At 38.8% G+C, this 16,129-nt stretch overlaps 1 protein-coding gene across 1 annotated transcript in view; it reads left to right on the top strand.

The window, feature by feature from the left end:
- The first annotated feature begins 112 nt into the window (after window positions 1-112).
- Window positions 113-16,129, top strand: part of Jmjd1c (jumonji domain containing 1C) — a 119,635-nt gene continuing 103,618 nt past the window's right edge. The window contains 1 exon segment of the mRNA XM_040732196.1: window positions 113-305. Within this exon segment, the coding sequence (XP_040588130.1) occupies window positions 141-305 (165 nt within the window). The 5' untranslated portion in view covers window positions 113-140.

The raw sequence follows: 16,129 nt of genomic DNA, 5'->3' as shown, positions 1-16,129 counted from the left end.
GCAGGACGGGGGCGGCGCGGCTCCGGGTCGCCGAGCGTGCCGGGGAGCTCTCGCTCGCGGCCTGCCTCGCCTGCGGTCGGCTCCTCAGTATGGGCGGCCGGTAGGAGCGGGCCGCGCTCGTTCCCGGCGCAGAGGCGGCCATGGCGGTGGAGACGCGGCCCGAGCTGGTGGGGAAGCGGTTCCTGTGCGTGGCGGCCGGCGAGGACGCGCGTCCCGAGCGCGGGCAGAGCGGCTGCGGGAGCGGCTGGCGGGCGGGGGTCATCCGAGCGGTGTCCCACCGCGACAGCGGCCACCCGGACCTGGCGGTAAGAGCAAGCGAGCCAGCGGGCCCGCTAGCGGGCGGCCGGGCGGCACGCCCCTCTGCGTGGGGCCGGCGGGGAGCGCAGCCTGGCGGCGCGGGGCGGGCGGACGGACGCGCGGCAGGTGGGGCGGGCCGCCAAGTGCGGCGGGCGGGCGGCGCGGGGCCCCAAAACGCTGGGCATGTTTTTGGTTTGAGGGGTAATCGAAGCCTTTCTCCATCGTTTCGTACTTTGTGTTTTGTTTTGTTCGAAACGGACAGTGCTTTACGGTTCTGGTACCTGAGTTTTATATGGCTTCACAAAGGCGAGAGAGACAGTAAATTAAGGTTTGGAAGGGCATTTAGCACTTCTAGATAGCTCCCCGCCCCCACCTTTGCTACTTACATAGGACACTGTCAGTGTTCTTTCAGGAGTATAAATGTGTATTCATGATTTTGTGCCAGGAAATGCTCCACTGGTTACAAGTGCATTCTCATAAGGGAATGGGGAAGAGTAGAGACGGGATTGTTCAGTGAATACAGAATTTGTCAAGTTCATAGCAACTTGGGTGATTTATTTTCTCCTGCAAGTTTAAAAAAATTTCCCTTTGTACTTAGATTTAGTTTCAAATCCACCGTAACATGCAAAGTATTTACCGTTTTTATACAGCTGTTGGAATCCTTGAGTATGTTCTTCCAAATCATTCCTATCTACAGTTACTGCCATCGTTACACGTGGCATGTATTATTTAACTTTGTCGTGTAAAATGAATTTAGTTTGCTAATAGTTACCTATAATAAAGGAGATAGCAATAGAGCCAATTTACAAAACTCTGCTTGGTTATTTGTGTAAAAAGAAAAAAACCTTAAATTGTACTCATCTTAATGTCTTTCTTCTGATATTAAAATTGAGGGTTTTACCTGGAGGGTATTTGGGTAGTGGTTTAGTCACTGAAACAAACACTGAGCAGAATTTTGGGCCATACTACATTCTTAGATACATGAAAACTAGAAAATGGTTTTAGATTAGATAGTATTGGAGACAGTCGAGCTCTGAAACATTGAAAGGTCTATTAGAAATAGTGTCACAGAGGGAATAAACATATGCCATGTTTTGCAGATAGCAAGATACTAAGCTGGTTTTTAAAAGTAAAAATTGTCAGCCAATCATGGTTTGAATGCTTGTAATCCAAGCACTTCAGAGTGCGATGCAGCAGGTTCAAGGCCAGCTGGGGCTACAACCAAGATCCCCTACTACAGATGCATGAATCGAAGCAGTTGAGTGGAAAGAAGAGAAGGGAGTTCCAGATTGTTTTTCTGTCTCCTGACTGTTGGTTGCATACATTAAACTTTATTTCCTAATTATTGGTACATACATTTAATATGTCCATATGTAATTTTATATAAAATTTACTTGATGGATAAAAATTCATGCTGACTTAAAACAGTGTGACTCTGCCTTACAACAATTTGACAAGTGATTTGTTACTGTATAATTGCCCTCTTTTCATTCTAGAACCTATGGTTTTTATGTTTCCCAGTGTTCCTTGCTTATTATTTGAAACTATGAAATTTAGAATATTTTAGCACTAGTGTTATGTAATTTCACTTTATTAAAAATGCTCATGGTTGGCCTCCATTATGGTGTACCTATTATAATTACTAAGGAAGCAGAACTGTCTTTTATAAATATTGCCACCTCTACATAGTATTTTGGGGGGTATGACAGAATTTAGATTTTTCCTCTTTTTTTAAAGATGAGATTTTGCCTAATTGTCTGTACTGGTCTTGAATGTCTGGACTCAGAGAGTGCTTCATGCCTCAGCCTCCCGAGCAGCTGGAATTATAGGCAGGCCTGTGCCACTATACCTCTCTTGGTTTTTTGAGGTGTAGGCTATGATATTAGGTCTTGAAATGATTTAGTATATATTTCTTTATGCACTTGAGGTTTTAGTCACTTATTTAATTTTTTTGGTGGAAAGTAGTGTATAGTTCAAATGACTTAAAATAATTCAAATAACTAGATGATCGTAATGTTTCTAAACTTTTTGACTTGCTAATCTGAAATGAAGGAAAGATTGCAGTTATGGTAATGTGTCTGTTTAGCAGGTACATTTGGAAAGGAATAGAAATGTGCTTTCTGGATGTGTATTTCATTAAAAAGCGTATTATTGACCTAGGGTGACAATAACGTCTTTAGAATGCAATTAAGGCAGCCAGATGTGAAGACTGGAGTTTGATTCCCTTAGAATATACCTAAATAAAACCAAGTGTGGTGGGGCACACTTGAAATTCCAGCACTGAGGAGGCAGAGACAGGCAGACTCTTTAGGGTTCATTGGCAGGCAGGCTGGCTGGTTCCACAAGTTCCAGGCCACAGATAGACTCTGTCTTAAAGGAAAAAAGCAGAAAAGGTGACCAATGAGATCTCTGGACGGGCCATTGGATGTACAAGCACTTGCTGTGCCAGTCTGACAACCTGAGTTTGGTCTTTGAATCCCATGATAGCAGGAGAGGACCAACTTCTGTCAGCTGTCTTGTGACTGCCATACAAATTCTCCTGTGTATAAACAAATGTTTTCTAAAAAGTAAGTACTTTAAAAAACAAAAGGTGGTTTACACTTGAGGAACAACGGCTGTGATTGTCCTCTGGTTTCCGTTCAAAGTGCACACATGTGCTATCTGCACACAGTATACTGAGCTTTGGTTAGCTGATACAAGTGTGTTACTGAATTTTTTTGTTAGTGATTGCTAGCTTGACATATCATTAATGTCAGGATCATTAATGTTGCTGTGAGTTAGGTCTTTATGTTTAATGTGAAACTTTTGTAGTAAAAAAAGTAACCTGAGTTACTTTTAGATTATTTCTTTAGATTCTCCATATAAGAATCCATGTCAGGAGTGTATTTGTTGTTAATTGGTATGTTCATTACTGCGTGTGTGTGTGTGGGGGGCATCTCTTTGATGCTCTCTCTGTTTAGACCAGGCTGTCCTTGTACTCAAAAAGATTCTCCTGTCTTTGCCTCCTGAGTTAAACCATTTAGTGATTCTTATGCTCATAGATTAAATACCCTATATAGACACTGTTGAATTTTGGCAGAATCTCACCTTGCCTGGAGCTCACTCTAAACCAGGCTGTTTTAGAACTCAATGAAGTTCTCCTGCCCCCAATTCCTGGACACTTGGATTATATGGATAGCCACCATAGATTTTAGATTGCCTTGTTTACTTAGTTTTGATTTATTGTGTGTGCATTTTTTTTGTGAGTTTTGGCTCTCATATTGCTCTTTGGAACTATTGTCTAAACACACATTACTAAAATATTCCTGTTTGGTTTATATGAGAATCAAATCCTTGTAAGTTATAATATTAAATTTTGTCTATGACTTAATTGTTTAACAGGGATGAATCTGATCATGTTTAGGTTTGTCATCTAATGTGTTATTAGTGATTCAGTTACTAGATTCAGAATTATGTTAGGAATACTTTAGGGATTTGATTTTCATTCAGTTAGAGATCATGCTTCATGTGTGTGAGATCAGGGCTTATTAATCCCCAGCACAGATAAAATAGTTTAGGACCTAGCATTAATCTTTTAGAGTAGAATGCATCTGTCATGTCATTCAGAGTATGATACAGTCAGCACTTGCAGGAGATAGGAAAGATAAGGGTTAAGAGGACCTCTTCAGCACCTCTGCTTTAATGCTGTAGTTTCTTAGGGCTCAGTGTAACAGTGGAATGGACTTGATCTTCCCATATGGGGAACCTACCTCCTCATGCAGAGAACCCTGATTCTGCAGTTTTAACCTCTCACTAGGAAGTTTCTAAATGTGTATATTGGGTGTTTGTAGTTCTGTAACCCTGCTGTGAATGAAACTTAGTGTTCAGTTTGTAGTCACAACTTTTCATTTTATGAACTGGACAGGACATTTAGTTCTGGGATCTTGTAATGTTTGTTGAGCTTCACAGATAGTATTTTATTAGTCTACTAAATTCATATGGTTAAGTGATAATGCTGTTTTTTCTTTTTGTATTTTGAGACACGGTCACACTCTATTTATAACTCTGACTCTCTTGGAACACACTATGTATAAGCAAGGCTGGCTTGGAACTCAAAGAGATGCACTTGCCCTCTACCTACAGAGTGCTGGGATTAGAGATGTGTTCCCATGCCTGGCAAGATGTCTGGTTTTGTTTTGTGTGTGTGTGTGTGTGTGTGTGTGTGTGTGTGTGTGTGTGTGTGTGTGTGTGTTGTTACAGTGAGACAAGGTCTTTTCTTTTTAGACTTAGTTACTATTTTATTTTTATAAGTGTTTCCCTTGGGTATGTATGTGCACCTTGTTCTTCTTTATGTAGGTATAGATACACCAGTTATGCATTGGTCATTCTTCAGTCTCATTGTGCTACCTCTGCCCTGCATTTAGAACTAGTGAATGTTGTATAGAATTTAATCCATTATTGTTGTGTGAAATCAGTTGCTTTTTGAGACTTCAATTGAAGTCATTTGCAAGCTCTCCCTGACTGTTAGTCATTTATTTGTTGCTGTACATCTCTTTCCCCAAATTGGGAGAGACCTTCAGTTTGTGCTACTACTGGGTCTAAACCTTTCTTCTCCCCAGCATTCATCATAGTAGTCACTAATCTGTCTATAATTACTACTTTTTGGTTTTTGCTTTGGTCTTTGTTTTTTGAGAAAGGGTCTCACTAAGTAGCCTTGGCTGGCCTGGAACTTGCTATAACAGACTGGTCTTGAAATTGCAGAGATATGTCTGCCTCTCCTGTATTTGGCTTAAAGACATGAGCCACCATGCCCAACATTGTATGCAGTACTTGTGTTTGACTCCAAGATATAATTTTTTACATGTTGTATCTGAAATTTAAAAATATCATGTTAAAATGGTATAATTATCAGTAGGCACTATTAGTAGCAGTATACTGATGGTAGTCTACCTGCAAAATTTTGCATATGTGTAAGTTTTCATTATCCCTCTAAAAAATATTGAGGCTTCCTTTGGACTCTGGAGTGTATGGACTATGCCTATTGATATTTAGTGTTTTAGCCCTGCTGTTAAAGCATTAGGAACATAGAAGTATGTTGTGAAAAATTACATTCAGGTGTGTTATATTTGTTTATGCTGCAGAACATTTGTTTTATTGATGCATAGATGTATTGCATTCTTTCTTTTTAAAGATTTTATTTATTTATTTATTTATTTATTATGAATACAACATCCTGCCTCTATGTATGTCTGCAAGCCAGGAGAGGGCACCAGATCTCATTACAGATGGTTGCGAGCCACCATGTGGTTGCTGGGAATTGAACTCAAGGACCACTGGAAGACTAGTCAGTGCTTTTAACCTCTGAGCCATCTCTCCAGCCCGTATTGCATTCTTTTATGTTGCATTATTGCATTCTTTTATGTTGCATTTTTAACTCTGAAGCTGTGTTACTTTGCCTATCTAAAAACATCTGATGGTCTAATAAAGAGCTGAGTGGCCAATGGTGAGGCAGTTTGAGAAACAATAGGTGGAGCTGGCAGGCAGAGAATAAAGAGGAAGAGAAATTTGGGAAGAAGATGAAGGAGCAAGACAGAACAAGAGAGGAGGACTTCAGGGGCCAGCCAGCCAGCCAGCCAGCCAGCCAGCCAGCCAGCCATGGAGTTAAGAGTGAAAGATACAAGTAAGAAAAGGGAAAGCCCAGAGGCAAAAGGTAGAGGGATTCATTTAAGTTAAGGAAAGGTGATTAGAAACAAGCCAGCCAAGGCCAGGCATTTATAAGAAAGAATAAGCCACTGTGTGGGATTTATTTGGGAGCTGGGTGGCAGACCCCCAAAAGAGTAAAGGGCTAAAAGAGTAATATGAGTAAAAAACAAACAGCACAAGTACACATTTTCTTATCTATTGGAAATGATACTAAACTATTGATATATTATGGAAAAACTTACACACAGAACAGAATGAATGAAAAATACGTCTTAATAATCATTTTCTAAAAAAATCTCACCTCCTTAATGATTTTGGTTTTTTGCTTCCAAAAGCCTGTGATGTTAGTATCCATTACTTATTAAGTGGAACTGCTTGCGCTGGTCTCACATCAAATGTTGGATGTTTGAGTTTGACTTCTTTACCATCATCTCAAAGTTATTTTATTTGCTATGGTGGTGTATTTTTATAGAAGTTATTTATATGGAATGCAAAGAACTGCTTATTACATGCCAGAGAATGTTAGCATTGTAGTAGAAACAGCCAGCATTCCTAGAATAGATGTTAGGATTTCTCTAATCTAGGAGGAGGTCTACACAAATAATTCCACCTGTGAAAGATGCTACTTAGCCTGAAATATCTGCTGCATCTTCAAGTTCAGAGGAATAGCAGAGAAGGAAGCAGTGTCAGTGTATGGATGTAGTTATGCACTGCCATTTTATATAAGATGACTTTGAAGATATTTAGCATAGGAGGTTTTCTTTTGTTTTAATCCATAGATAGAGCCTTAGCATTCAGATAGCACAATGCTCCCTGGGGGATTTTAGAGACATTTTGGAGGTGTCAAACTGTTATCTTTTAGTGTTTGTGAGAATCATACCCTACAATAATTTGGCTTCTTAAAATTCATACTGATAATACTTAATGGGCTTTAGAGAAAGGTTCTGTTGTATTCTAACATGTTTTATTGATTTAGCTTTTAATGTATCTAATCATATAATGCTAAATTGAATTCTTTTAAGATAAGCCAATTTATTCTTCATTATCAATATGAGTAAATACAGAGTGATGCACGCCTTTAATCCCAGCACTCAGGCAGAGGCAGGTGGATCTCTTGAGTTCAAGGCAAGCCTGGTCTACATAGTGAGTTCCAGGACAACCAGAGCTATGTAGTGAGACCCAGCCTCCAAAATAAGCAAGCAAAAAATATTTTATCTTCTCAATGATTCTTAAGTATATATCCATCTATTTATTTTTAGGATAATTACTAAGCCTTTTGAAATACAAAGTTTGGGAAAGCTCAGCGGAACCTGGAAGAACCTAATACATGTGATTGAAGACAATGATCAACAACTTGTTTCTTGTATTCATAACTGTCTTTCTCTCTCAGTAGGTAGGGCTAAGCTGTTTTATGTGTATGAGGTGCGTGGCAGTAATATGCTGAAAGTGGGTTTGTGGCAGGGCCTGGAGAGATAGCTTAGTGGCTAAGAGCATTTTTCTTGAAGAGAACCCAGTTAGATTCACAGTACTAATGTCAGGTGACTTGCAACTGCTTGTTATTCCAGCTTCAGGGGATCTTGATGTCCTTTTCTGTTTTCTGTGGACACTGCACCCCAGCATACAAACTCACATTGACACACACATTTATACACACAAAACATTTAAAATACTAAATAAGCTTGCCGTGGTGACATACGTCATTAATTCCAGCACTCAGGAGACCGTGAGTTCGAGGCCAGTTTGATCTACAGAGTGAGTTCCAGGACAGCAGAGCTGTTACACAGAAAAACCCTGTTTCCAACAGCAATAACAATAACTAATGCTAAATAAAATAAAATACCCCCCCATGCCTTATATCCAGATACTTTGATATTAGATTTGGGATGAAAGACCCAAGAATTAGTTTAAGATTTGCTCACTGTGTTGAGTAAGCACCAAAAACAATGTGAAAATGTATATCGAGAATTATCTTTTTCTATTGAGTTATTTGCACTACTGGGAATTGAACTTGGGTTTTATATAAGCAAAGCAAGCATTTTACCAATGAATTATAGCCCCCCTTCTCTGTCCCTCCCTCCCTCCCTCCCTCCCTCCCTCCCTCCTTCCCTCTCTCTCTCTCTCTCTCTCTCTCTCTCTCTCTCTCTCTCTCTCTCTCTCTCTCTCTAGGACTTCTATGTGTAGCCCTGACTGAAACTTGATATATAGACCAAGCTGGTCTCAAACCCTCAGAGATCTACCTGCCTCTACCTCCCAAGTGATGGGATTAAAGGCATAGCCACTACTGACCAGCAACTCTTTGGTTTTTCTTTTGAGAAACCATCTTTATTAATTTTAAATGTATATGTCTGGAGTTTCTTTGTCTAAATGAATAGTTTTATATTTTATTCTTTTCATATGTAGTAGTGCTAAATATAAAAACAACTACATATTATGAATGTTCTGACAAGATATGGAATGAACTGCATTCAATTAGATATTTTTTTCCTAAAATAACTGAATCATGTCCAATTTAGCAGGTCCATACTTGAGCTCCTGATATAAATTAACCTGCTCTATATCTTCCCCATCCTATAAATCTTCACTTTCCTTATACATAGATATCCTTTATTCTTTTGCTTACAATTTATCCAAATGGTTAGCAGTCTTTTTGGTTCCACTTTCAGAACTTATCCAGAACTCCACCATATCATACCTCCTTTGTTATTATACTAATTTAAATCACCATTATATTTTGCCTAAGTCATCCATTATCGTTCTAATTATTTATAGTATCCCATTAATTAGTTTCTAGTTGGTAGGTACCTAACTGTCCAACTAGTCTTCTTTACTCATAAAAGTATGTAGGGTTTATAGCAATCAGTCAGTGCATGTCCTTCCTGTGATCAAAGTCTCCAAAGACTTTTAAACTACTTAGTGTGGAGGCATTGCAGTAGCCTGAGCAACTTCTCAATATTCCATTTTGATGTTGTTCTATTACTGGTCCTTATGTAGTGGCCTTATTTGATTTTGAATATGCCTAATATGGTCTTGCTTTGTAACCCTAACACTTGTGTGTTTATGTTGAATTGTCTTTCTTAAGATTTCTGCATGTCTCCCTCTCTTCCTTTAAGTCTATTGAAATAGCGGATTTGCCACTTGTTCCTGACTCTGGGAACCTTATCTAAAATTCACCATTGTCCTTCTCAATGTTTTCTTTTATCTTGCTCTGTTTACTTTGGATGTTTCCTCACTGTCATAATAAATTTTTACTTGTTTTATACAATATAATTGAATTGCCTTATGAAATGAGTTTGTCTGTTTGGTAGTTGCAACATTCTCAGTGCTTAGCAGATAGTAGGTATTTAGTCAACATAGTAGACTCATCCAAAGTTTAAGAAATACATTCATCAATATTACTTTGAGTGAAGAGATAATTAATGTACTCAGCTAATGTATACACAGTTGTGGCATAATTAATGAATATTTGTTGTTTGTGTTTCTAATGCAGAATATTGAATACTTTGGGAATTTCTTGAGATAAAATGGTTATAGAAGAGTCCTGTTCCATGAGAAGGCAACCCTTGGTAGGCTTGTAGATTGATTCAGGATAAGGATTGGTCACCAGATGAACCACATTTTGATTAGAAGTTCAACTCCCTCCGATCCTTGCTTCCTAACTCCCGAAGGATGGAAGCGGAGCTGCAGATAGTTCATCCTCAATAACCATTGTCTTGACCTGTGAGAAAGCTGTTATTACAAACTCCTAGATGATGGATGGGCTTGGGGAAGCTCCATGTTGGGAAACCCAGTATATTGAAATGATGGACATAATGTGGAGGGTATGGAAATGCTCTTTGTTCTTTATATTTCTTTTATTTGACAGTCACTATATTGTATTTTTTTATAATAAACTAGCAATAGTAATTACTTTCCTGAGTTTTGGGAATTGTTCAGTAAATTGCTAAACCAGAGAAGAGAGGTGATTGTGGAATTTCTGATTTTTATAGCTAATAATTGGTTGCAGAGAAGTTTGAGTAACCCTATACTTCCTTTGGTGTCTAAAGTGAGGGCAGTCCTGTAGGAGTAACCCCTATTCCTAATTTGAATTGGAATATCAATTTTACAAAAGTTTCCTATACACGAAGCTTACCTTCCACCCCTTTAAAATATAATTGATAATTTTCACAAAACATTTGCACAATTTTAGTCTTTCTACACAAAATTATATTAATAGTGTATGTGATGAGGACTGAGCTTTTATCCCATGAACTCTACCCCTAGTTCTGGGTAGTTGATGGTGGAATTAAATTGTCAGAGTTAAAGAAGTTATGTCAGAGATGGTAGGATATATTTTATGCAGGAGTGGGAATCAACCCAAATTAAAGACTGTTTATCCCATTATTATATATAATTGCACTATGTGTTGTAGATATTAAAGAAAGAGGTAGTTAGACAAGCATACCTTTGCCCATAGGTTGGCTTAATAGGCCAAGCACATAAAAGACAGGCAAGAATTGTACCTGTTGAGTAGAAGTCCAGCCAAGACTATGTTTGGTACCTCAAAAAAATTTGTGATTGTTTTCTTTTTACTCATCTATTTATTTTGTGTGCCCTGCCATGTGTGTGGAGGTCAGAGGACTGACTGCATTTTGGAGCTAGATCGTCTACAGTGTGTGTTCTGAGAATCAGATTGTCAATCTTGGCCGAAAGTGCCTTTACTGTCTGAGCCATCTTGTCAGACTTGCCATCTTTTTGTTTAAAGTCCTGTTTTCATTCTTTGTAAGTTAATTATGAATTATAAGGCACCTGTTGATATACACCATTTGCATAACATGCCACTGGGTTATTAGAAGTTTCAGAAGGGAGATTTCACACACACACACACACACACACACGCACGCACTTGTTCCTTTTCATTAAATCTAAAATAACAGCATGCCGGGCGTTGGTGGCGCACACCTTTAATCCCAGCACTCGGGAGGCAGAGGCAGGTGGATCTCTGTGAGTTCGAGGCCAGGCTGGACCGACAGCCTCCAAAACAGAGAAACCCTGTCTCGTAAAACCAAAATAAAATAAAATAACAGCATGAAGTGGTAGCACATGCTTGCCATCAACTCTTGGGAAGATGGAGAGGATTGAGAGTTCAGAAGAACAAATGCAAATGGATATATAGTATATATTTTATATATGTGATATAGTTTGAAATTATGTTGTCTGTTTTCTGTGTCTTAGTTTTACTAAGCGGAACTGGCAATTATTTTATGCTCAGTGTGAGGGTAAAATTAGGAGGAAATTATATAGCAAGCCCCCAAATTGATTATTTTTTTTCTTGGTGACTGAGGATACTTTACTTTTTTACTTGTTTGCTAGCAAACTGGCTCTTAATGAGACAAGTCCCTTGGATCATTAGACAGTATTTTTGCTTGCTTGCTTGTTTCTCATTTAGCCACTCTATCCTCCTGTGGAAGATCTCACCAGCTGCAATGACCAGCCAGTCATTGGGCACATTTATTATCACACCTATGTAGCATTCAGACCACTGCTTAATATAATAGGTGCCATTAGGCAAAAGTATTCTGGAATATGTAAATTTTGGATACACTTTATTCAGTATTTAAAATTTAGACTGTAGCTCTGGGTAGTTGCCTGTGCTCACTCACAAAAAAATGAAAAAGAAAACACAAAGGACAAGAAGCTAGGAAAAAGATGTGTTGGGAGTGATGAGGAGGTGTGAGTGGGGGATGGATATAATCAAAGTACATTATGTACATATGTATGAAATTGTCATAATAAATTACTTAATAAAATAAAATTTAGAAACTCCAGCACTAAAAATGTAAAAAGAAGGAATGAACAGAGTAGAATATTAAGAGTAAGGTGATGATAGCTATGGAAAAGCAGTATTTTGGGATGATTGAATGTGATAATGAAAACAAATGAGTTGGGTGGAGCTATAAAAAGGGGTGAGTGATGTGTCTTATTTATTACCAGGATATGCTGACGTTAACTCTTTTATTTATCATAAATACTGTGTGATTTTTGTGGTTGATGATTAGAAGAGGAAGACTGGGTTAAAAGGGGAGACGATTATTTGAAAATAGAGAGTACAGACATAAGAGAATACAAAATGAAATGAGTAGGAGGAGGACTTAAAGATGTAAGGTGAGAAGGAATTGGGAGGAGGGCCTGTGTATATAATTTATATAACATATATAACACAGTGGTACAGTGTATGTGTATAGGGATCAATCCCCAGTACCAGAAGAGGGAAAAGGTCATAAGATTCATTTCCACCTCTATTCCTAGCTCACTACGGATGGCTCCTAGATTAGTTACTTTTCTGTTGTGATAAAACACCATGAACAAGGCAGTTCACACAAGAAAATGTGTATTTGGGTATGTAGTTCCAAAGAGATGAGTCTATGATGGCATGGCAGTTGGAACTGGGAACCATGAGCAGGAAGCAGTAAAAGGGAACAAAGCTCTCCTCCAGTGCCACACTTCCTCCAACATCTCCCTAAGCTTCACCAACTGGGGATCAAATATTCAAGTGCATGACACTATGGGCTACATATCATTCAAATCACCATAGCTCCTGTCAGTAACTGTCTCTCAGAAGGACTCAGGAAGTCATTGAATTGCTTATGGATTCTCATCTGGATGATCTCATGTCTTAGAAAAAAAGTTTTTATTGTAGAGATTCTTGAAGTCTTGACAGGCATGTGTACTGGTCATTTCACTTCGAGATTTTCTCTTCTGCCTCTTCTAGAGTCAACACACACCTTTAGAAACTTTACATTGTAGCTGGTAAAGGCAGTTCTAATTCAGTAAATCACTAACCACCAAGGTACCTTCAAAAGCTGTGGCTGCCATTGCTGCATCTTGAGTGTGGTAGTTGAGTCAGGAGCATGAATGAATTGACATAGAGCTTCCCTGTACCTGTTGCCACAGCCTACTCAGAAAGAAGATAAACTCCTGTTTTTTGTTGATTCTCCCCCCTTCCCCCATGATTTGTTTTGGGTTTTTTTCTGAAAGATACTGTCTTGGTACGCTGCCTAGGCTGGTCTTTAACTTCTGGGTATGAAAAGATCATCCTCTCTTAAACTTACTAAGCATTAATAGCTGAGACAGCAAGCATTGCCTTTCAGCTGTCTCATCTATGTTCATTCTCCTTTTTGTCATACTGTCTCCCCATAACTGTCTCCCCTCCTCTACAAGAGGTTGAGGAATGAGGTTGCTGTCAGAATTCAGTCTAAACCACATGCAAAGGGGACTGGAGGTCCTTGAGTTCCTAAATGGTAAGAGAGCTTTGTTTCTTCAGGACATGGCAGTACCTTTCACTGCTTTTTGTGGTTTCCCCTCTTCTGAACCTCCTTTGTCTTTTCTTCTGTTCTCTGCTTGGCTGATTGCTGCTGAGTTTTTCTCAGCCTCAAATACTTTCTTGCATACTTAGTTGAAGTAGTGACTTGAAACATACTCATAGCTACTTCCTATGTGTCTTTAAAATATTTAACCAGAAACTTTTTCCTAACTTATCAACTAGAGAATATTTTGCCTAAAAGGCTGTTACAAGAATTTAAGGAAATGGTGTTACAGATTTACTACAGTGTCTTATCTTTTCTTTACTAAATCTGTTGTGGATACATAGGTGAGTGGGTGAGTGGGGCTTTAGTAGATGGTTGAGGAATAATGATTAAAAACTTAATGGCACACGTCTTTAATCCCAGCACTCGGGAGGCAGAGGCAGGCAAAGATCTCTGTGAGTTCGAGACCAGCTTGGTTTATAAGAGCTAGTTCCAGGACAGCCTCCAAAGCCACAGAGAAACCCTGCCTCTAAAAAACAAAAAAGAAAAAAAAAACCAACTTAATGGCCTAGTCTTCAAAGAAAGTGTGTGTAATTAAATGATTTAGCAAGAATCTGGTGGCTGGTATGTCTGAGTTTTAGTTGGCTCTTTCACTTGGTGATGGTCAGCTAATATATTCTAACTAAAGTTTTTTGAGAGAAATAATATAAACAAGTGTATTAGGAAGTACTATATAGGCAAATTTTAGTTTGTTATATATCTTGCCACAATAGAGTTTGAGATAAGTTTTAATTATTTTTGTAATTAATATGAAAATGGGGAAATTACCATTGTACTTTATGGGTGATATAGTTAAGTTAATTATATCTCCTGTTGCAATCAGACTATCACTACTGTTTTTCCTATTTTGCATGCTTGAGAAAGTTAAATCCTTGCTTGAGAGCCGTATAAGTAGAAAAAAAATGTTATTGTGTTTATAGCCTTTGATAAGACGATAATCCAACATAGCCATATGTTAGTAAAAGCATATCAGCTTTTAAAAATATTTTTATTTTATGTGTATGGTTTGTCTTCATGTATGTATGTATGTGTACTTGCAGAGATCAGAAAGAGGTGTTCGAACCCCTGGGACTGGAGATACAGATGGTTGTGAGCTGACATGTAGATGCTAGGAATCCTGGGTCCACTGGAAGAGCAATAAATACTTGTAAACACTAAGCTATCTCTCCAGCCCCATGTCACATTTTCTGTAGTGACATTCCTATGTGAGAAAAGCATTTAGTTTGTCTTCTTAATAATTATTATGAAAACTTAACAGGTGACCATGGCATTTTTGCCAGGCATTTAGATACTCAATACCTGTGAATTTCTATTTGGAGATTAGTCTAAAACTGTAAATATAAAAACCTATGCTTATATCCATTTGGAGCCTTGTGTTTTTAATTGTGTTATAATAACTTGCATCTGAACTAACTTTTCCTTTTTGTCTCTCCTTGTCTTTAATGCTAGTTAGGTGATATGTTTTGTTTGTTTGTTTGTTTGTTTTTGGTTTTTACGAGACAGGGTTTCTCTGTATTGTTTCGGAGGCTATCGGTCCAGCCCGGCCTCGAACTCACAGAGATCCGCCTGCCTCTGCCTCCTGAGTGCTGGGATTAAAGGCGTGCGCCACCACCGCCCGGCCTGTTAGGTGATATGTTTAAGTGTTAACATTTCCTTACTATTCTTGGAGAGTTTAGAGATATTTCAGATAGAGATTGAGTTTGGATGTGTTTAATCAAAATTCTAAGTAGCAGTAGTTAAACAGAAAATTTTTGTTGTCATGGCAAATTCAGAAATAGATGACTCAAGGAATTGGCTGTGGCAGTGTTGTTCTCTTGGTCTGTTCTCTTAGTCAGTGACAGTATAAGACAATATAGCTTGTTTAGCTGTTGAGAGAGAGGGGTCAGAAAGGGACAGAAACCTCACATTGTCTTTGTTGCTAGCTAAGGAGTACTGTAAGACATTACCCCAACTCATTTCCAGAATTATGTCTTCTATCTTCCAAGATGATCCTGGGAACCTGAATATGAGCACTTTGGTATGACAACAGGGTTTCTTTGTGTAAGAGACTTCCTTGGCTGTCCTGCCACTCAATTTGTAGATCAGACTCCACCTGCTGGGACTAAAGCATGTGCCACCACACCTGGCAGAAGACTTTTTTTTAACTCTTGCTTGAATTCATGTTTTTCATATCTGTAATCCTTTTGAAAAGCTAGATATGCTATGTTTTAAATTAATACCCCAGGTTTGATTACCGGCATCTGTCTGGCAGCTGTTTGTAACTTCATTTCCAGGGAATCAAAAATTAAAATATTGTTATAGAGCTTACATAGTATAAATTCAGTATTCTAACAGGTACAATATAGTGAATGTCTCTTACAGTTTGTGGAGTTGTGTAATCATGACCATTGTCTAATTTTAGAATGTTGCATTTTGTGGTACTTAAAAGACACCCCATGCCAGGCGGTGGTGGCGCATGCATTTATTCCTAGCACTCAACAGAATGCAGGGGCAGTTGGATCTCTGAGTTTGAGGCCAGCCTGGTCTACAGAGTGAATTCCAGGACACGCTCCAAAGCTATAAGGGGGGACTCTTTCTCAAAACCAGAGGGAGAGAGAGAGGGAGAGGGGGAGAGAGAGGAGAGAGAGGAGAAAGAAAAAAGAAACACTCCTACCTACCTATTTTCCTTTCTTCTCCTCGGCTCTTCCCCAGCTTGTTTCCTGTCCTCCTTGCCCCCCTTTGCCACTTCCAGCCTCTGGCAACATTCTTCTCTGTTCTGCCTCTGGATGTCTTTTCTGGACATTTCGTATAAGCGAATAAATAATATG

This window comes from Mesocricetus auratus, unplaced genomic scaffold (assembly GCF_017639785.1).
Source record: "Mesocricetus auratus isolate SY011 unplaced genomic scaffold, BCM_Maur_2.0 Super-Scaffold_100027, whole genome shotgun sequence".
NCBI lineage: Eukaryota > Metazoa > Chordata > Mammalia > Rodentia > Cricetidae > Mesocricetus > Mesocricetus auratus.
The sequence above is the reverse complement of the archived record's forward strand: the minus strand, read 5'-3'. Positions and strand labels throughout refer to the sequence as shown.